Source organism: Heterocephalus glaber, unplaced genomic scaffold (genome assembly GCF_053883595.1).
Source record: "Heterocephalus glaber isolate CG9 unplaced genomic scaffold, H.glaber_assembly_v1.0 deba00001481, whole genome shotgun sequence".
In the NCBI taxonomy this organism is placed as follows: domain Eukaryota; kingdom Metazoa; phylum Chordata; class Mammalia; order Rodentia; family Bathyergidae; genus Heterocephalus; species Heterocephalus glaber.
The window spans coordinates 36913889-36936264 of NW_028258317.1; the positions used below are offsets into that span (position 1 = coordinate 36913889).

Consider the following 22376-nt stretch of genomic DNA (forward strand, 5'->3'; position numbering starts at 1 on the left):
TAACACTGTTCTAGACACTTGGGAAATACTAGTGAAGAAACAAAGATTGCCTCCATGTAACTTGGCTTCAAGTATAATGAGAAGACATTAACAAATGTGGTAAGTAAAATATATAATGGAGGGTTTGGTAACTAAGATCTCAGGCCTGTTTGCAGGTAGTGTTACTAGAACATAGCCACACCCATTCATTTATTGTATTGTCTAGGATGGCTTTTTTTTTTGGTACTGGGGATCGAACTCGGGTCCTTGTGCTTGTGAGGCAAGGGGCAGAACCACTGAGCTAAATCCCCGGCCCTATGAATGGCTTTTTCACCACAATTGTAAGCTAACTGCAACAGTGACTTCAGAGCTTATAAACTGAAAATATTAATTTTCTCCTTTGAGGAAACATTCACTGACCCCTGTATAATCTGCAGAGAGTGTGATATGTGCAATGGAAAGAAAGCTGAGTAAAGGAACTGGGAATGTGGAGGTAGAGAAGGGTGTCAGTTATGATTTCAAATAAGATGGTTGAGTCTGTTTCATTGAGAAGGTAAAATTAAAGCAAAGGCTTGAGAGAGGGGAGAAGGAGCCAAATAATATCTGGGAAAGAGTTAGGCAGAAAAAGCCAGTGCAAAGGTATTAAGAAAGGATGTACTCAGTGTGTTTAGAGAGCATCAGAAAGATCATGTGGCTGGCTGGATGGGATGAGGGGCGGCAGTTGGAGGCAGATAGGTTGTGAAGCATTGTAGGCTCTGGGATTTTTCCCTACTCGTGAGTTCCCAAGTTTAGCCTGCACAGTTTTGTGGATTCTGGCAGAAGACGTGAGACCCCTGAGTCAGAGACAAAAATACATTATTACTTAGGGGACGGCAAGCAGCATTGAACATCAGCATATTCACATCAGTTCCTCTTGCCTTCCAGGGCCCATGGGTGACACGGAGGGACCAGGTTGATGCTGCATCCCCAGTGGGTTTGTGCCATAGCTGGAGAACTCCAAGCTGAGGCAACCTGAATTTTGTTACAGTGAACCGCAAGCAAACCTTCTTGCCCTCCGTGCCAGACATTGTCTTTGTCACTGGAGAGTAAGCAAATCTGACTCCTCCAAAGTGAGACTCTACTGTATTTCTGTCTGTCCTCCCTACTTGCTATTCAAACAGTTTTGAAAATGCATCCTGGAATAAAACAAAGCTAGTCAGTGCCTTTTCCTTGAAGATGTGCAGAAAACCAAGATACCCTTGGAGAATTGTCTGCCGATCCCGAGTACAAGATAATAGGGCCATTTTAAGAGCTTTGACCTTTACTCTGAGTGAAGTGAGAAACCATGGCAGTTTTCAGCAAAGGAGTGGCATGAGGAGACTGAAAAGATTTCCCTAGCTGCAATGGTGAGAGTAGGGTGTGGTGGACAGGGCAGAAAGGCAGTCGGGAGACCGCTGCTGGAATCTAGATAAGAAGCAGTGATGGTTCAGGTCAAGGTGGTGTCTGGAGTTTGGTCCTTCGCAGCTAGAAGGATGGAGTTGCATCAGCTAAGGTGAGAAAGGTGTTGGGCCAGGCAGGTTTTGGAGGAGTGTTCAGAAGTCAGTTTTGGACATAATGAGTTTAAAATCGGTATTAGATATCTTGATATCATGGGGCCAGTTGGATAAATGATGAATATGGGAGAGAGATGGGATTAAAAATTTGGGAGTCCTCAGCCTAAGACATCAAAAGCCATGTGACTGGAGGCTTAGGAGAAGGAGTTGCCTGTCATATTTCATTAATATTCATGATTTGGGCTTAATTATATGTTCTCTTCACCTTAAAGCTGAATTGCGTTAGGATTGTGATTGCATAAAATATAGGGGAATAGTACTAAGCACAAACTTAAAAATGAGGTCTTCTGATAAAACAATTGGGGCCTTTGTGTTTTTTTTTTTTGAAAACTCCCATATTCTAAAAGAGGGAGAGTATCATTTGAGCTTTAGGAGGGGTGGAGGGTCCAAGCATAAAAAAATCTCAAATTTTAATTAAGGAAATCTAACAATGTTAACAGCTGCAAGAAGGAAGATTTGTGTACATTTTTAGCCCTGCTTTGAAAGCCTCAGATTGTCCTCGAAGCAGAATGGCACAAACTGTCACAAATCTTGTTTTCTGAGAAACCAGTTATATCAACATTACGACATAACACTGCCATATCCAACGTGCCAGAAATAACATGGAAAGGAATGGCTGCAAATCTATTCAGAATTAAGCTAGTAATTATTGTGTTTGTGATCATTTCCAAGAATTGTTCCTACCCAAATATAGTGTATTAAGAGGAAAAAAAGAGCTTATTCTAGCCCTGAAAGTTTCCTTATTATTTTTCTCCTTTCCTTCACTTATTTTTTTTAAATTTTATTTTATTGGTACATTTTAGGTTTAAAATATACTGACATTCTTCATTGGAAATTTGCACCTTACATAATCTCTCTTGGTTCTTATTTTTCCCCCTTCCCCTGCCCTCTCTTCAACCCCTCCACCCCTCCCTATTTACAAAGACTTTGCTTCCATTTTTCATTTTCTTAATTCCATTCCCTTCTTTCCTTCCCCTACCCCTCCCACTTCCCATTCCCCTTTGCCCCTTTTCTTCCTTTTTCACATTATCTATTATATCTTTTAGTCCTTATTTACACTTTTCTCACACTAGAGAAACTGTTCAGTATTTACACATGTGTCCTATTTATTTCACTTAAGAGTATGGCCTCAATGTCCATCCATTTAGCTGTAAATGTCTCTAATTTCTCATTTTTTATGTCTGAGTGGTACTCCATTTTATAAAAAAAGCACATTTTCTTTATCCAGTCTCCAGTTGATGGGCTATTGAGCTGCTTCCAAGTTTTAGCTATTACAAATTGTGCTGCTGTGAACATGGGTGCACATATATCACTGTGGTATGATTCTTTTAATTCTTTGGGGAAGATACCCAGCAGGGGAATAGCTGGGTCAAATGGGACTTCCAGTCCTAGTTCTTTGAGGTATCTCCATACTGATTTCCACAGTGGTTGCACCAGTCTACACTCCCACCAGCAGTGGAGCAGGGTTCCTCTTTTCCCACAGCCCCACCAGCATTTGTTATTGGTTGATTTCATGATAGCAGCCATTCTTTCTGGAATGAGATGGAATCTCAGCATTGTTTTCATTTGCATCTCTCGAATGACCAGTGATGTTGAACATTTTTTCATATGTTTATTTGCTATTTCTACTTCTTTGTCTGAGAAATGTCTGTTCATTTCAGATGCCCATTTTTGGATTGGGTCTTTAAATTTGGGATGCCTGGTTTTTGTAAGTTCTTTATAGATTCAAGATAGTAGGCCTTTGTCTGAGGAACAGCAGGTGAAGATTTTTTTCCCACATTGTGGGTTGTCTTTTCACACTGCTGGTGGTTTCTCTTGCTGTGCAGAAGCTTTTTAATGAGAAGAGATCCCACTTGTTGATTGTTTGTGCTAGTTCACGGGCAACTGAGGTTTTGTTCATAAAATCTTTTCCTACATCAATGTCTTCAAGAGTTCTACCTAACCTCTGTTCCAGCCAATTCAGCATTTCTATTTTAATATTTAGACCCTTAATCCATTTCGATTTGTTTAGTGCATGGTGAGAGATATAGGTTTAGTTTTAATCTTCGGCAACTTAAAACCCAATTTTTCCAGCACCATTTATTAAAGAGGCTATCTTTCCTCCAGTGAGGGTGTTTGGCTCCTTTATCGAAGATGAGATGGCTGAGTGTGTCTGGCGTTGTTTTGGCATTTTCTAATCTGTTCCCCTGGTCCTCAGGTCTGTTTCTTTGCCAGTACTATGCTGTTTTTTGTCACAGTAGCTTTGTAGTATAGTTTCAAGTTGGGGGTTGTGATACCCCCTGCAGTGTCTCTGTTGCCTAGAATTGCTTTTGCTATTCTGGGTCTCTTCTTGTTCCAAATGAATTTTTGGATTGTTTTCTCAAGGTCCGTGAAGTATGCTGCTGGGATTTCAATTGGGATTGCATTAAATCTATATAGCAATTTTAGAAGTATGACCATTTTCACTATGTTGATCCTTCCTATTCAGGAGCAGGGGATGTCTTTCCATTTTCTGATATCATCGTCAATCTCTCTTTTCAGAGTGTTATAGTTTTCAGAGAAGAGGTCTTTGATTTCTTTCATTAGGTTGATTCCCAGGTATTTCAGTGTTTTGGATGCTATTGTGAAAAGAATTGTTTGCCATATTTCTGTCTCAGTGAGTCTGTTGTTCATGTAGTGGAAAGCTATTGATTTTTCTGTGTTGACCTTATATCCAGCTACTCTACTGAATTTGGTTATTAAGTCTAGAAGACTTTTGGTGGAGATCTTGGGGTCTTCTATATAGAGTATCATGTCATCTGCAAATAATGCCAATTTGACTTCTTCATTTCCTATCTTTATTTCTTTCTCTTGTCTAATTGCCATGGCTAATGTTTCCAGAACTATATTGAACAGGAGTGGTGATAGTGGACATCTTTGAATTGTCTCTGATTTTAGCGTGGAGGATTTCAGTTTTTGATCATTTAGTATGATATTGGCTGATGGTTTTCAATAGGTGGCTTTGTCAGATTGAGGTAGAGACCATCTATTCTAATTTTTTGTAGGGCTTTTATCACAAATGCATGTTGGAGTTTGTCAAACATGTTTTCTGCACCTATTGAGATGATCATATGGTTTTTGTCCTTGGCTCTATTGATATAGTGTATTACATTTATTGATTTGCGTATGTTGACCCATCCCTGCATCCCTGGGATGAATCCCACTTGGTCAGGGTGTATGATCTTCTTGATGATCTTCTGCATTCTATTTGCCAGTATCTTTTATTAAGGATTTTTGCATCTATGTTCATTAGTGAGATTGGCCTATAGTTCTCTTTTTCGGTTGGGTCTTTCTCTGCTTTGGGGATCAAGGTGATGCTTGCTTCCAGGAATGAATTTGGGAGTATTGCTTCCCTTTCAGTTTCATTGAAGAGTTTCAACAGTAGTGGCAGCAGTTCCTCTCTAAATGTCTTGTAGAATTCAGCAGTGAAGCCATCAGGACCTGGGCTTTTCTTAGTTGTTAAGTTTTAAATTATGTTTTGAATTTCATTGATTGATATTGGGTTGTTTAGAATTTTTAGGTCTTCTTCATTCAACTTTGGTAGTTCATAAGTACATAGGAATCTGTCCATTTCTTCTGTGTTTTCTCTCTTATTGGCATATAGGTTCTGGAAGTAGGTATTGATGATCCTGTGGATTTCTGCTGGGTCTATTGTAATTTCACCCTTTTCATTCCTAATTGCATGGATTTGGGCCTTTTCTTTCCTTTTTCTGATAAGGTTGGCTAAGGGTTTGTCAATTTTGTTGATTCTTTCGAAGAACCAACTCTTGGCTTCATTGATTTTTTTGTATCGTTCTCTTAGTCTCCATTGCATTGAATTCTGCTCTGATCTTAATAATTTCCTCCCTTGTATGAGCTCTGGGGTTGTCCTGCTCTTCTTTTTCTAGAAACTTGAGGTTCAGTATTAGGTTGTTTAATTGGGCTCGCTCTGTTTTCCTAACATGCGTATTCACTGCTATGAATTTCCCTCATAAGACTGCTTTCATTGTGTCCCATAGATTCTGATATGTTGTATTGGCACTGTCATTTAATTGAAGGCACTGTCTGCTTTCTTCTTTAATTTCCTCTGTGACCCATTGGTTATTCAGAAGTGTGTTGTTCAATTTCCATGTGTTTATGTCGTTTTTGTGGTTTCTTTTGCTATGGATCTCCAATTTCATCGCATTATGGTCTGATAATATACAGGGGACAACTTCATTTCCTTTGCACTTACTTAAGCTTGTTCTGTGAGTGAGTATGTGGTCTGTTTTGGAGAATGACCCATGTGCAGCTGAGAAGAATGTGTATTCTGATTTTGTGGGGTGGAAGACTCTGTAAACATCTGTTAAGTTCGTTTGTTCAAGAGTTTGATTGAGTTCTAGTATTTCATTACTTAATTTTTTGTCTAGTTGATCTATCTATTTGTGACAGTGGGGTATTGAGGTTCCCTACTAGAAATGTATTAGCGCATATATGACTTTTCATGTCTGTTAGTACTTGTTTTATATAGTTGGGCACAGTAGTATTTGGTGCATATATGTTTATAATTGTCATCTCTTCCTGTTGGATTGTTCCCTTTACAAGGATGTAGTGTCCTTCTTTGTCTCTCTTAATCAGTGTTGGTTTGAAATCCACTTGATCTGCAAAGAGGATAGTTACTCATGCTTTTCTTTTGGTTCCCATTGCATGAAGTATTGTTTTCCACTCTTTAAGTTTCAGTCTATTAGTTTCTTTTTGAATTAAGTGTGTTTCTTGTGTGCAGCATATTGTTGGATTTTGCTTCTTGACCCATTGTGCCAGTCTATTTCTTTTGATTGGTGAATTGAGACCATTAAGATTGATGGTTATAAATGATACGTATTGACTTATCATTGTCATGACTTTTTCTTTTTGTTGGATTCTCTCCCTTTACATTTAATTTCTTGTTGCATCCAATGGATTCATTCTGCTGTGCTTCCTGGGGTTTTGATCCTCATTGTCTGTTCCTAGGATATTGTCTAAAATTTTTTTGAGTGCTGGTTTGGTATTCATGAAGTTCCTGTGGTGCTCTTTGTCATGAAAGTATCTTATTTCTCCATCCATTTTGAAAGAGAGTTTTGCAGGGTACATCAATCTGGGTTGGAAGCTGTTTTCCTTTAGGACTTGAAATATGTCACTCCAAGCTCTTCTTGCTTTGAGAGTTTCTACTGAGAAGTCTGCTGTGATTCTAATGGGCTTTCATTTGTATGTGATTTGTTTCTTTTCTCTGCTTGTAGAATTTTGTTCTTCTGTTGGGTTTCTGGAATCTTAACAATTATATGTCTATGTGTAGATTTTTTTTGATCAAGGCTAGTTGTAGTCCTGTATGCCTCACTTATCTGTATGTCAAGTTCTTTTCCCCTCCTTGGGAAGTTTTCTGCCATTACTTCTGTGAACAGTTTTTTTTATGTCATCTGAACTTTCTCCTCCTTCTTTATTGACTCCAATCAGTCTTATGTTATTCTTCTTTGCATCGTCTAGCAGCTGCTGGATTGATTTCTCGTGGTCCCTTACAATTTTGAAGCAATTTTTCTTTTCCTGTTTACTAATTGCAACCTTATCTTCTATATCTGAAATTCTGTCCTCACATTGGCTCATTATCCTGCGTAAACTTTCAATGGAGCTTTTAATGTCCTGGAAATCTGGTAGCATCTGTTTTATGGATTCCATTTGTTTCCTATGTTGGGATTCCATCATGTTCCTCAGCTCCTCTCTAGATTTATTAATCATGCCTTGCACTTTGAGCACAATCTCTGCTGTTATCTGAGAAATTATTTCTGATTTCATTTTTTTCCAGCCCTCTTTTGTTGTCAGTTCAGGGAGTCCATGTGGTTGAGTATCAGAGTATTCCACTTAATGTCCCTTTGTGGTTTCTGTAGGTGATCTGGAAATCTGGTTTTGAGACTTGTTTAGGTGTCTTCTCATTTCGACTGGGGGGTGGGGTGGGGGTGTGTGCTGTTGGTGCTGATGTGGCTCACCTCTTCTCTGCTAGGAGTGGTGGTACAGCAGCCTGGAATTCCCTTCCTCTGCACTGGGAGGGGAGCTACAGTGGCCCAGATACCCCTTCCTGTGCACTGGGAGTGGAGCTACGGTGGCCTGGAAGCCCCTTCCTCTCAGCTGGGAGGGGTGGTACAGCGGCCTCCTTCACTTATTAATGATTTATGTTAATAAACTATTAATGGTTTTAAACAGAGGACTTCTTTTTAAATAATTTAAAAATGAAGTCATTTTAATAATATGGAGACTGTATTTTTCTTTAGGTTTATTTAAAGTTCTGTGACACTGATTATTTCCTCATCTGCCTTCCATCACCAAGTAAATCAGTCTTAATTTGGCAAAACATTTGTTTGGCAAATGTGCTGAACATGGGGACAGAGGAAGTGATAGGGAGCTGATGTAGCAGTGGAGCTCAACTGTCTCCCATTTGTGCATAAAATGGCTTCTCTGAAAAGAGAATCCTTTATTTCAGGGAAAATGTTTAAATGATTGCAGTACAGTTATTTTACAAATCCTTCTTTATATTTGCCTAGCTTCTTCTGCTCTATATTCCATCATAATTTTGGCATATGTGGAGAACATGTAAATATTTATGATGTTCATTAATCTAGGGGGAAATGTGTATATTCTGACATTTCAGACTCCTGGATTTTAATTCTCAACTGAGATTTATACATAACTGTCATCCGGTGTGAACACACTCCCACTGCATGCTTTCTCATCCAGGTGCTCTTTCTCAGGCACAGTGTAACTCTAGGAAATGACAGAGATCACAAAGAGGAGTGCTACTTTTTTATATATATATATTAAAACTTGTATTATGAAAGCTTCTATAAGGAAATGAAGACCCAAAGTAGAAGTTAAATCTTAGTGGTTTTATGCTAGGTTTTTTTTTTTTTTTTTAACATTTTTTCATATATTTATTTCCTGTTTCTACTTCCTCATCTGAGAAGTGTCTATTCATTTCAGATGCCCATTTTTGGACTGGGTCTTTTTAAAAAAATTCTTTTATTGGTACATTTTAGGTATACAGTACATTTACATTTATCATTGGGTGCTTGTACCTGTACATGATGTATCTTGGTTCTTATTTTTTTCTCCATTACCTGTGCACCCTCCATCCCCTCCACCCTTCCTTATTTACATAGATTTCATTTCCATTTTTTTTTCTTTTCTCATAATTTTTCCTTTCCCTTCTTGAGGAGTGCTACTTTTAAAGAGAGTGCGTGATGTTTCCTGTCAGTGGAACTGTGGCTATGGGCCTTATGTTTAGAAATCTTGAGGAAGTTCAGCTCATCTTTGGCACAAAGACAGGTTTGCTGGTGTGGTGCTGTGTTAGCTATTTTACTTCATTCCTTCCTAGGACTGGACAGTGTTACTCCACCACTGTGTGAGGCAGGAGTTAGACATTAACGGGCTTAGAGACAGGTGGCTGGGGACTACGTGGAAATAAAAGGTGTTTTCTTTTTTCCCCTTTCCTTTGTTTTCTTAATCATCAGCTATACTTGACATCTAAACAAGCTATAGTTTCAAAGCTTCAGCCAAAGAGAACATAGCTTCCTCGGAGCATGCAGATGAACTTCAGGGACCATACAAAGTCCAGACCACTGGAGGAGGAACTGAAAAAGGCCTCAAAATGAACTTCAGCAGAAGCATTCCACCTAGGGAATAGACAGGAGCCTGCTTCCCTCTGAAGTTAGTTCGGCGCAGTCCCCTAACCCCCATAACACACCAGCGACCTCAGAGAAAGGAAATGTCATCCTGTCATCATGTAAATATAGGCTGAGCCTCAGCCCTTGCCCACTCTCCCACTTACAGATGTATTCTGTCGACCACTCTGAAGAATCTATTATTTGTAATAAATTCTGCCTATATTCTGAACAACTGCCAGTGTGTATCTGAATTCCTTCACCGAAGATACAAGAACCAAGGAATCTTGTTTCCTTGTTTGCTTGCCATGTTAGCACCTGACTACTAGCAACTAGTGTATGGTGTCCTGGCCTACAGTGTGGTTTAGTGTAGTGGTTCTGAACTTTCCACATCTTAAATTTACAAACATTTCTGAGGGATAAGGGTAGAGTTGAGAATGCACCAAAACCATATTTAAATTACCGCTCGCTGGCTAAGCACAAATCGAGATGGCATGGGAAGGGGCAGCATTTCGCATGGTACACCTGCAGTATGCCCTCCTAATTTTTCTAGGTGAGCTCTGTGTCCTTAGGCTTACTTTACAAAAACAGTAAAAATAGTAAACATCCACTATTTTTAAAAAGGAAGTCCATATTCTATAGTCAATGAAAGTGATATTGTTGGGTAGAATGTGGCAACTGAAGGAACACAAATTCTCAATAATTGCTGTTAAAACTCTGTGTGCCCCATTTGGTCATGGAGGAACAAGTCAGTGCCAGTTCAACAGAATCTCTTACACTTAGAATCTATTCTTATAGCAGTACAGTCAGGTTTTATATTGCTGAATAGTCAGGTTTTCTATTGCCAAATAGTTTATTTGGCTCAAGCTTTCAGATCATGATTGCTGGCTCCAAGGCAGAAACATGGGTGAAGGGCATGGCGGAGCAGAGCTGCTCACTTCATAGAGGAAGCAGAGCAGGGAACAGAGCCAGAGAGGAAGGGGCTAGGACCAGAGGCTGCACCCAAGGTCACCTCTACGGCCCACCCAGATGCACCCAGAAGTGTGTTTCACTGCTCGCCTGGTCAGTACTCAAGCCAGGGTTGACTGTCCAGCTTAACCATCACAGTGGCTTTTACTCCGTAAATGTGCAAGCCACAGGGAAGTGCAGACTCAACAATTCGTCTCTTTTCCCTTCCAGATTGACTTTCTTTTTCTATATCCCTCTAGTAACATCCAAAGTTCAATGTTCATTTCTCCTAAATATGGTCCCTGAAAGTCTTACAAAATCTTAGGAAGCATAATTGATTGGATTTCACCCTGTTCTTTCTTTCTTGTTTCATCCCAGAGCTGGTTTCTTGATTTATTTGAGCCATCTTCTGCCCTCCAAACAGGTCTGCCAGGGTTAGTCCGAAGGAAAGTGCTCCTGTCCAAGGGCAGCACGCCCCCCCCCAAGATGGCCTCTAGCAGCCAGCCAGCTGCCTCTGTCCTCAGGTGTGCCTTTGATGGCTTTTCCAAGCATATCACTAAAAACACTGGTTTTTCAGCTCTTTCAGCTTTTTTGGCAGTAACACCTTCCTTGGGGAAAATGTGGAGATGACGCTGAGGCTGTTTCTTTTCCTGTCTTTGTTGGACATGCGGCTACAGAGTGATTTGGTAGTTTGTGCACAAGCTGGCGAGTGCGTGAGGGTTGGGCTTGCACGCTGCTGTCTGGACAAGTAATGGAGGTTTGCTTCCTTGTTTTGGGTTGTGGCTTATTTGGTAAGAATCTTAAAATAGGATTCAGAACTGCTAAGGGAGACTGTATTAGACCTTGCCCTGATACTCACTTTATGAAGGTAAATCTTATTTGCAGTTTTTACAGATTGACAGTGATGGATAGAAAGAAAGCTGGCAATTTCCAAAGGCCTTTTATCCCATCTGCAAGTCCCTGGATTTAGACCTCAGTGTGTAGAGAGCTAAAGATTGCGGTGACTGTTATTTTTGTTGTGTTGTTTCACACAACTATATGCTTTTTTCCTGCTCTATAATATGTTTTGTTTTTGTTATAGTAAATTTTTCAAGTATACTGGGTACAAATGACTATATACCTACTGAAATAAGGCTTTTAAATGGTAGGCAGTTACACAAAATGAAAAAGATGAAATGGCTATTTACAAGAAGAAATCACACATACTAAAAATGAAATGTTGAGAAAAGAGTAGAAAGTCAGAAAATTCCACTCTTTTTGCCGGGAAAGGTCCTCATGCAACACTTCCATCTACTGCCACTGTATACGGGTGTTTCTTAGTGCAGAAACTTCTTTTCTGAGTGGGCCTTACTCAACCTAGATCATCAGATAAAGGTTCAATAAAACAAGCTTATCACTATTCAGCTCCATCCTTGACACAGTGGGGAGGAGGGAAGATAGGAATAGAGTTTGCAGCACTCCTCCGTCAATGCCTGGAGCTGCAGCATAGGTCCATGTGGATGGGTGGCTCTCGTGCTCCAAAGCGCCAAGGTGGCACTAGCAGCACCGCTGCTCAGGGTGGACACTGATCCTGTGAGTGGGACGTTGAGCAGATCACAAAAGAGCAGGGACCAAAGTCTGTCATTCCCGGATGCTCAGGGGAGGACTGGCAGGTTCCTTCTGACCGGGTCTGGCTGGTGGTAGTCAGAGCACATCTAGAATGGCTAGGCTCTCTTTACCTGACCACAGGACGTAAATACCATGCCCAAACCCTAGTTTCATTCATAATTAAGTGAAATTTACCCTTAAATAAATGAGGTTTATCATTGACTTTCTCTTTTTTTTTCTTTTTCAGTAGTGGAGATTAATCCCAGGGTCTTCATATGAACTATATCCCCAGTTCTTTTTATTATTTTTTAAAAAGGATTTTGCTAATTGTCCAGGCTGGGCACAAACTTATGATCCTTCTGCCTCAGCCTCCCAGAGTGCTGGGATTACAGGCATGTATCATCATGCCTGGCATAATGCTAAGGCCTATCACTTTCAACCAGTTCAGAATCGTCTTAGTGAAAAGGAAAAATGACATCATCAGGTAGCATCTTCTTGGAGTTCCAAGGCTCCACAAGAGTTTGCTTTCCCCCAAGTTTCCTACCAGTACAAAGTGTACACATGTATGTGCATTTTTATGTGCATACACACAGTGCACAAAAATGTGTCTGTCTTGTGCAAAAGTACTCTGATCATTGCAAGATTGAGTGGGTCACTATATGGCTTTCCCACCATCTAACCCTGTTATATTCCTACATGAATTTCATCGATGGGAAGCAGGTGCCCCACCAAACATCTCCCTTTTGGTTTTAGCTGTGGGCCAGCAGGCCTTAGGCAGGTGCCTGAGTCCGCTTTGTCAAGGCTTCTGCTGCATTCCAGCTGATGGATGCACTCTTTTCCTTGAAATGTCAGTGGAGATTTGATCAGCAGGGAGCGTGATGGCTACCTTTTGGTGTCCTGCAGGATTTCTTTATATTTATATTGCTTTATAGCAATAATTTGTTGACCTCGGGGCTTTCAGAACTCTTGTAGTGTCTCGAAAACATTCTGGTGAAGCATGGGCATTCAGAATATGTGGACTGAGCCCAGGGGTTGATTACTGGTATTGAGAGTCCTTCCTGGATTTTACTCATCTTAGTGGACTGCAGGTTGTGTTGTCTTCTGGAAGGACTGTGTAGAAGAACTGAGAAAGAGAAGTCTAGAAGGCTCTGATAGGCATGAGCCCTGGTGCAGAGGGGGAGATGCGAGTGGAGGCAGTTTCCCCTCTAGGACAGCAATCAGGCAAAACGATCTTACCAAGCAAGGTGAATAGGCTGAGTGGGCCCTTGTGGAGATTGCTGAGGAGATAAATGCTTATCAACTCTCGTGTGGCTATTTGAATACTAGGGTTCAGCCTAAATCACTTCAGATACTTTAAGAAGAAAAATATTTAATATGGGAAATTAGGTCTTTACAAAATCATTGAAAGTGTTGCTGAAGTAGGTTCTACATGAGGCCTTTGGGGGTGACTCAAACATGAAAATGACTCACTAAGGAATATAATCAGGAAGGTGGAGAATTAAGTGACTACCACATTGAAACCTTGAATTTAAACAACAACAACAACAACACAAAATACACACAGGACCATACTGTGTAGCTTCTAATACTGGGGTTAGGAAGTTGCCTGCTCTCTAGATGTGGTATGCAGAACACTGCAGCAGAAAATTCTGTGTTCAAAAACTTGCTTGCCTGTAAAAGCATCCTTCAGTTGTATGAAGATGGTGTCTGTTTCACCTGTGTCTTCCAGTGTCCCCTTAGGAGATTGAATTGAATTAGGACATCTAATTGAATTCATGTCCAGATCAGTGGCAGTAAGTATGTATGAGAAATAGAGGTTTTTTAGCTTTCAAATTGGTTCAGAAAGGCACAGTACAAGGAAGCTAGGTTGGCTGCAGCGTTAACACTTGTCTAGGATTCAGCATATCTCCTCTGTCGCCTGAGCTCGAAGCAGATTCGGCTTACCTGGCAAGGGGCAGGAAGTGAGCTCAGGAGGATGATGCTGGGCAGGTGTGCCTAGCATAATTGACTCACACAGACTTCTCAGGTAAACTGGGCAGCTCAGAAGACAGCAAGAACAAGGCTGAGGTAATAACTGCCACAGCATAGCAGCTTCCCTTGGGGTAAGTGAGAAGCCACAGTGAATACCTTAAGTTTGTGGGTGGTTTCAGTGCTTTCTGGCACCTTTCTTGATATTGGAAGTCCTTGTCTTGCATTGCTCTTTTTGGTAGCAGCTTTGAGGTAGGAGTGTGGGCAGCTGCTGGAAGGAGGGTGTTTCCTGATGAACTTCCCTCCGAAAGTGTTGACGGCTTTGGTCCACGTGTGGACTTTTTTTTTTTTTTTTTTGGTTTCAGGGATTGAACTCGGGACTTTGCACTTGTGAGGTAGGCGGCCGAACCACTGAGCTAAATCCCCAGCCCCTCGTGTGAGCTTTCATAGGTGTCTGAGGCAGACAGAGGTTGTGCACTTGAAGGTTGACCTCCCTCCCCTTAGACCTAGTTTCCCTAGTGGTGCTTGGGGCTTCAGGACTGGCCTGTAGCATGAGAAGTGTGTGAATGATGCTGGGTGACCTGAGTGAGATTCATGGTCCCACTACTCAAAGATGGTGACTGTTTATGGATCGGCTTCTTCTAGTCCCCTGAACTTCTTCTAGCTGTGAGATCTTGGCCCAGTGCACAGGACAGGAAGCCATGTGATTAGATCGGGAGGGTAACTTCATGCAAGACCATGTCAACGCTTGCTTCTAAATCTCTTGTAGCTTCTATGTGCATGAGGCAGAAGTCCAAGCTCCATATATCATCTCAAAGTGTCTACTCGATCTGGACCCCATCTAAGCCTGATCTTAATTCTTTTTCCTCTTCCTTTCTCACTAGATCCCAGTCACCTTCTTTCTATTTCTTTGTATCAACTTGTGTTTACTTCATAGCTTTGCACTCACCACTTGCTGTATGACCCTTGTGATCTGTCAACTCTTGACGAGTAGGTACACCTAGCAGATAGGTAAAGCATAGTTCTGGGGCTGTCTGGATGATTGACAAGTAAACCAACAAGCTGAGTGGGGAAGACCTACCCTGGATATGGGTGGCATCAAAACAATAGGCTTATGTCCTGGATGGAATAAGAAGGGAAAGAAAAAGGAAGTATTTCTGTTTGGGGAGAGCTTTGCCATTGCCTTTGGGCATTGGTCTCCAGTTTCTTCCACCTTCCCTTGCAAACTCACACTGGTGACTCTGCAGTGAGCTTCATAGGCCTTCAGCCTATGAGTGGTGCTGCATCCCTGATCCCTCTTGTTCTGAAGCTTCCATCGTCATGGGCTGAACACCTGCTGGATCCTCCAGTTCTCAGCACACAGACAGCCATGTGGATCCTTCTGTCTCTGATGCTGTATGCCTGTCTAACAAATCCTCTTGGGTAGTTAAGCATGTATTTTCTATTCATTGTGTTCCTCTAGAGAACGCTAACTAATATATTGTGGCTGGAGTTGTCTTTGCTTGATTAACCTCCTCTCATCAATTGAGTCCAACTGTTACCTCCGAGGTAACAGTTATTGTTATTCCCTCAAAAAGAAATGTGTGAGTTGTATGTGAGAAAAGTCACAAAATTTGGTAATAAATATAGTAGAAGATTTGAATGAAAGAAGAAAGACCATATTTCTGGACAAAAAGATAAAATAATGCTACAGTATCAATTTTCTCAAGTCAGTTTCCCATAATCAAAACTACTGTGGTGTGATAATTCTAAAATTGAGAATAAGCAGGCAAAAAGAGTTGAGAAATTAGGAGAGCTAAAGGTGTGAACTAATAAAATATAAAGTTACTAAAGCTAAAAAAGTTTAGTATTTGCAAAAGAAGTGAAAGGATGAACAGATTAAGAGCTCTGAAAACAATCCCCTTATAAAGAAGAATTTAATATATATGTATGATGAAAACATCACAAATTGCTGGAAAATAAGTTACTAAACAAAGCATTGAGATTTTTCCTAGATATATTTGAAGAGAATTAAAACATATGTCCACACAGAAACTTTGACGTGGATCTTTATAACAGCATTATTCAATAGTCAAAAAGTAAGAATCTGATTGTCTATTAACTAATAAATGAATAAATTATAGTATATCGACAAAGTGGGATGCTACTCAGCCAAGAAGACTATGAAGTACTGATTCATGCTACAACATGGATGAGTACTGAAAACATACTAAGTAAATGAAGCCAGATTTAAAAAAAAAACACTGGATATTATAAGTTTCAATAAGTGGCAAATTTTATGTCATGTGCCCTTGTCTTGGTCTGTTTTATGTTGCTATAACAAAATGCAGAAGGATGGGTATTTTATAAGTAAGTGATTTTTTTTCCAGTATTGAAAGAATGTCTAACTGCTTACTATAATGATGGAGCCTTTTATGAAGAATGCAAAAGGGAATACCTGAAGGAAAGGGAAGAATTCAGAAGAACTGGAATTCCTAGCAAGAAAAGGGTACAGAAGCTTCCCATACGTACCTAGGCAAATATTTAAGTGACAGAAACTCTCATATTCATCAAAGTTATCTGTGGTATAAATTCCCTGAAATAGTAGATTCAAGATAAGAATGTGTATTTGTTTTATCCTAATTATAAAAATATCAGTTTTACATGAAATAAAGATCTGTATTTCAAAGTTTGGGTTTATTAAATCATGACTACGTAAGTTTTTTTGGACTCATGATTCTGGTGGCTGAGAAGTCCAAACTGCATGGTACCTTCAGGTTTCCCTTCCTGTGGCCCTGGCTGTGTCACACACTGTGGTGGAGAAGCAGGAATGGTTGCATGAGGAAGAGCGTGTGTGAGAGAGCAGATGAGAGCCCAAGCAGGGGCCAAGTTCATTCATAAGACTTGCTCCTGAGGGAGGTCAGTTGTGCAGGAGACAGCCCATCCCTTCTGGGCTGGTGGCTCCTCAGTGGTTGAGTCCTCTCTAAAGACCCACACCTGTGACCATCCTTCCAGCACATGGACTTTTGGGAACACACACAAACCATATCTACACCATAGAGCATCACATCTCAGTGAAGATAAGCCTATACAGGTGACAGTATCAAGTTGGAGCATAAAACAACATAAATCCAGATGAACTAAATCATTACTTTGATACATACACAGTGGACTGCTGTTTAAAGTTTGTGAAGTTTCCACACACAAAAGTAAAAGGTGGAATCTCATAGGAAAATAGTGTAAATGGAATATTTTTATACGTCAAAACATGATAAAAATCTGGGATGATATTTTTTATGTTAGGCATAAATTTATTAGTTTTAATGTTTTAAAATCTCAAAGGAAAAACTAAGACTGGCAGAATAATGTACACATGGGCATTTCATGAGGGAAGAAATAAAAATCAACATATGAAAAATGAAAGATAAAATTTAAACCATTAAGTAGTCCTACTTGATTAACAGGTCTTATATTTTTACATATAAGGTAATATTTTAACCCCTAGCATTACTGAAAGCAAAAGGTAAGTAAAAATGTATGACTATGTTGTAGAATAGGCCATACTCCACTGTAGACATTGTGTGCTTCATTTAAAAATTCCAGTGTGCATATTTCTTACTTTTTGATTTAATTACTAAAATTTATCTTGATAGAAATTCTAGTTTTAAAATCAATGTATTAATTTTTCACAAAACTTAATATAAGGATTCAACATTCTTTAATTATCATACACTACCTATATTTCTTCCCATAAAACTAGTCAGATACATTTCCTATAAGAAATGCTAAAACTTGTCAGGAGTGGTGGCACACACCTGTAATCCTCTGGGAGGCTGAGGCAGGAAGATTGCAAATTTGAGCACAGCCGCTGTGACTTAGTGAGACTTTGTCTCAAAATAAAAATTTAGAAATGTGCTAGTGGGGTGTAGCTCAGTGCAAAGGCCCCGGGTTTAATTTCCCAGGACAAAACAAAATAAAACAGGGCCTGGGGATTTAACTCAGTGGTCCCACTGCCTGCCTCACAAGTGCAAGATCCCAAGTTCAATCCCCAGTACCAAAAAAAACCCCCAAAATAAAACACCCCCCCCAAACAAAAAACTGGCAATACACTCAGTATTATAGGGTCCCTATTTTTTACTATTTATGTTGATAGGAGAACATCATAAAAAGAGATATTTTTACCAGAGACAACACAAAGTCCACAAACATCCCTATTTCTTACCCTGATCCTCGGGGTCAGTCGGGAGACGGTGGAGGAGTAATGCTGCAGTTGGGGGCCTGTTCTGCTCTTTGTCTTCTTTCCGAGCTTTGCCTCCCTGCATGTCCATTTTGTTTCAGACAAAGTTTCTTCAGACCCAGGAAAACTTGAAGATAGTTCTGCACTGACTTAAGAGCCCTTCAGGAAAGTACAATTCCTTTTATTTCATAGGGGACATTAAATTATGTGAAAATAAGAATTTTATTATTTGATTTTGACATTGTCTCATCGTGAATGGACTGTGCATTTTTCTATGCTACAAACAAATCCCAGAATCTAGCCTGGCCTGGCTAATTCTGCACAAGTAGTTCTGGGACAATATTGGGAGTCACGGTGTGTGTGAGCATCAATACGAAGTTTGGGAAAATCAAGAGGTGGCCTTTTGTCTACTCCTTGTCCTTGCTGTCTAGCTCAGGCTGCATTAGGATAATAAGGCTGTTCTATCAGAAACTGTGCTAATTAGTGGCAGTTTCTCAGTGTCTCTGGACTGCTTCTGAAAACTAATTATTTGGGACAGGGGATGTAAGTGAGCACACACCCTGTAGGTGGGTAGTTAATGCATACACCTCTCACAGGCACTCAAGGGACAGGCCACTTAATTTCCCCAAAGAAGATCTTCTGGCTTTCCTCCTCCCCATCCTTTAAGTTTTCCTTTTTTTAACAGCTTTGTTAATTTAGGTTAAGTGGTTTGGTTGTCATGGAAACAAGCATTCCTCTCAGGCTGATTGTGTCAAAGGCATCATTAATCTGTTTTCTCAACTGCCTCTTCCTCATCCATCTAATTGCAGCTCCCCTTCCTCCCTCCTCCTTCTGGATGACATCATTTTAGACATTTTTAGGACACCATATGTGAGATTCAGTGCAATTTATTTTCTATTCAAATTCCATATCTATGTTAATTGTCATATTCCTGCCCCACAGGAAGAATGGGGGTTTCCCAGGCGGGGCTTCACAGCATCTGCAAAGGTGAGGCTGGAAGCCTGGATTTCACATGCCTCAGGTGCAGCTTGGTACCTCTGATAAAGGAGGCTTTCGAAACTTTGCCTCTCCCTTTTCTTCATTTCCTTAAGTTTCCTTGTTGAAAACAGATTTTTTTTCCTGAACCACATTTCCCAAAGTTTGAAAACAGACTAAATACCTGATTTTGATGTTGTTGGGAAGCCTGGTCTGAGTGTGAGGAGCCCGTCCTGCTGGGGTGCTGAGGAGGAAGGCTGGCTCAGGGGCAGCACGGCCACCCTCCGGCTCAGACAGCCTCTGTCCCACAGGGAGGCCGAGCTTGCCCATCATCTGGTCCTCTCGAGAACACTTGTGCGCAGAATCCTGCGGCCTCTGTGTATTTTTGCCTTGCTGTCCATCATCACACCAACCTACCCAGCGAGAAAAAAATAGTATGGCCCTGGTAGTTTGTCTCCTGCAACTCTGGTCACGGGAGAATTCTCAACCAATCTGTCCCACCTCAACAGTGGGAGAGACCTTTCCTTCGGCCCTAGGCAGTGTCTGGATTCCTTACCAGCGCCACGACAGGGAGCCAAGCACCAGGGCACTCACATGGGGCACCGCCGAGGGCGCAGGCTCCGTCCACACCCTGCCCTGGATGTATTTGTTTGTTGTTTATTTTTGAGTGATGCTGGGGACAAACCCAGAGCCTGTGTGCTTGGCACGTGCTCCACTGCTAAGCTGCACCCTCAGACCCTGCGGGACTCTAGAAAGTAGTTGGTGCTGTCACTTTCCTCTCAGAAAAGCCCAGTCTCTTCTCTGCTAAAAATGTCTCCTGTTTCATGGGGCAGGTGGAGCCGGGAAGCTTGGAACTAATGTCTACTTGGTTCCGTCACACATCATTTACATACAAATCATGTACTGGAATGATTTTTTTCATTTCATAACAGCAGACACGATATTATATTCCTTACATTTTTGTGACACTCAATATCCTTTTCTTGACTATTCCTTAGACAAGATTCATTCTTCATTACTTACATTTTTCATCTATTTATTTTAATATGCTTATCATAATTTTTTTTTAATTTTAAAGTATGTCTCTTTAAATATGAGATACTTAATCATATTTCTTATTTTTCTGCCAGCAGAGGGCCTGACACCTAATATTTAGTGAAAGTATTTGTTGAATAGGTAAATGTGCACTTATAACCAAGATCCCTTTGATTTATACCTAAATCAGTTTACCATTTTTTCCTAAATAGGAAAAAATGTCCACTAAATTACAATGATGATCAAACTGGTAAGATTTAAGAAGCATTTAAGAAGCATTTTTAGTTCAGATGAGAACAAAGAATAAGAAAACTTAAGTGAAGCAAGTTGGTGGCTAAGATTTAGCTTTTGCAAATTTAAATTTTAAAAATTTAGTAGTATCACTTTGTGGCTTAGGTTCCAGGGAGGAGGTTGGTAATGTAACAGGAGAGAGGCAGAGAGAGAGAGAGAGAGAGAGAGAGAGAGAGAGAGAGAGAGAGAGAGAGAGAGAGAGAGAAATGGAGAGAACGAACGTGCAGCCAGGACAGACTTTATTAAAATAAAGACCTGAAGGGCTGCTGGCTCTGAAGTACCAGAACAGCAGTCTCTTACAGGGTAAGGGACTTATAAGAGGTGGCAGAGAAGGAGGGAGCTGGAAGCGAACTGTTCTGGGATCAAGTCATCTTAGCCCGTGGTCACTGGTCTGTTTCGTGTTTGCATAAACTTCCCTGTTCTTCTAGAGCCGAAGCCCTCTTGATCTGGAATAGTCTGCTCTATAAACAGGAAGCAGGCCAGTTAGTTAGGGTATTGTTATTGTTATGAGGCTAAGAGAATGTGGGAAGGGGCAGAACTCATGGGAAGATTTCCTCCTGGCTTTTCCTTACAGGTAGTATGGGGTGAGCAGGTCTGATCGGTGAGCTGGGGAAGATGGGTGAGTTGACTTGAACATAACAAGTTTATCTCTAAACTAGCACTGGTGCAGAAGCTAACTGGGGCTTTCTGAGTAAAACTTCACTGAGAAATGTCTAGCAGAGTAGCAAAGGACACGTGGGGTGTCCGCAGGTGTCTCCAGAGAGGACTGGCACATGGGCAGCTGGCTGAGGGAGAAAGGCCATTCTGACTGCTGGCACCATCCAGTTGGCCTGCAGCCTGGGTGAAGTGGAAGGAAGGAGGAAGCCAGCTTGCATTTGTGAGGCTCTATTTTGCTCCAGTGGGTGCGTCTTGGTGCTGAGGTGGTCTGTGGACATCAGACTCATACTAGTTACTTTCCAGGGAGTTTCTAGGCCTTCTACCTTGGACTGGTGTTGCATCCTTTTTTTGGAGTTTATTTTTATTTTTAGTTTTTTAGAAGATAGGATCTTACTAGGTAGCCCAGGCTGGCTTCAGAGTCATGATCCTCAAAGTCATGATCTCCTGTCTCAGTCCCTGGGGCCCGGGGATTATAGGTATGTACCACCACACCTGGCAAGAAATAATTTATGTTCACAATTTAGGGCATATCCCAGGGCCATGGTGCTGCAACCTGGTTCCTCTCATTCTACAGTTTCCAGGTACTTGGATGGAGCAGCTGTGAGATCTTCCTGGTTCTCTAGGAAGCAGATGGCCATGTGGACCCCAGCCCTAATCCTGTCGGCCTCCCTAATAAATCCCCTTACACAACTGCATATGTATCTCTACTCTACTCTACTCCGTTCCGTTCCGTTCCGTTCCGTTCCGTTCCGTTCCGTTCCGTTCCGTTTCCTTCTGTTCCTCTAGGGAACCCTGACCAATACAGGAAGGAATCTTTAGGTTATATTTTTCTCAGATAGCTAAATCTTTAGTGGAAATAGTTGAAAGCAAAGTGTCTGATGTCTTATGACTTCAGCAAGAAGCCATTATGGTTTAGACCAAGAATGTTCCCCCAAAGCCTCGAGCTCAGAGGTGGGGCTTCCTGAAGATGGCTGGATGAAGAGGGTGATGTGCGCTGTACAAGGGCTCTGGCCAGAGGAGGTAGGTCTTGGGGCCTGGCCCAGAAGAGTGCATCTCCTACTCCAGACCTTTCTTTCTCTGCTCCCCTGGCTGTGTGCCCTGTGGCCAACTGTGGAGTAAACCTGAGCCCAAATAAACCTCTCTTCCTTTCATTTGTGGTTATTGAGTGTTGTGTCCCAACAACAGATGTCTAAGACAAAGCCTCTATCAATGCTGCTGTGCATTGCAGATAAATTAGGAGAATAAGAAACAAGAGAGCTTAGGAATTACTACTGTATGAAAAGCAAAATTCATATTTGTGAGAAAATTTGCTGTTTTAATTAGGAGAGATCAAAGATATCTTTGTATCTAGGAAATCACTCATTTTTCTCTGTGACTTTTTTTTAAAAATTAAAGAACAGGTAAGCCCAAAGAAGGGAAAGAACCAAGCTAGGGTCAAGTCACACTATCTGCCTCCCTTCCCATTGA

General features: G+C 41.0%; 2 protein-coding genes across 24 annotated transcripts in view; both read left to right on the top strand.

Annotated features, from left to right (window-relative positions):
* Ttc39b (tetratricopeptide repeat domain 39B) overlaps positions 1-22376 on the top strand; it is a 176156-nt gene that overhangs the window by 147693 nt on the left and 6087 nt on the right. For 14 of the 22 annotated variants that reach the window (XM_087183917.1, XM_087183907.1, XM_087183924.1 and 11 more), the window contains 3 exons: positions 15-99; positions 904-1088; positions 9083-9470. The exons of 1 other annotated variant lie outside the window; for it this stretch is intronic. Coding sequence is in view for 5 of the 21 variants with exons in the window: in XM_087183924.1 (XP_087040050.1) it covers positions 15-60 (46 nt within the window). In the remaining 16 variants the exon portion in view is untranslated. Of the gene's footprint in view, positions 1-14; positions 100-903; positions 1089-9082; positions 9471-16104; positions 16404-22376 lie in introns of those variants that run through there. 7 more of the 22 variants (XM_087183914.1, XM_087183927.1, XM_087183923.1 and 4 more) reach the window with 4 other exon arrangements.
* Frem1 (FRAS1 related extracellular matrix 1) overlaps positions 1-22376 on the top strand; it is a 369630-nt gene that overhangs the window by 13222 nt on the left and 334032 nt on the right. The window lies entirely within an intron of this gene.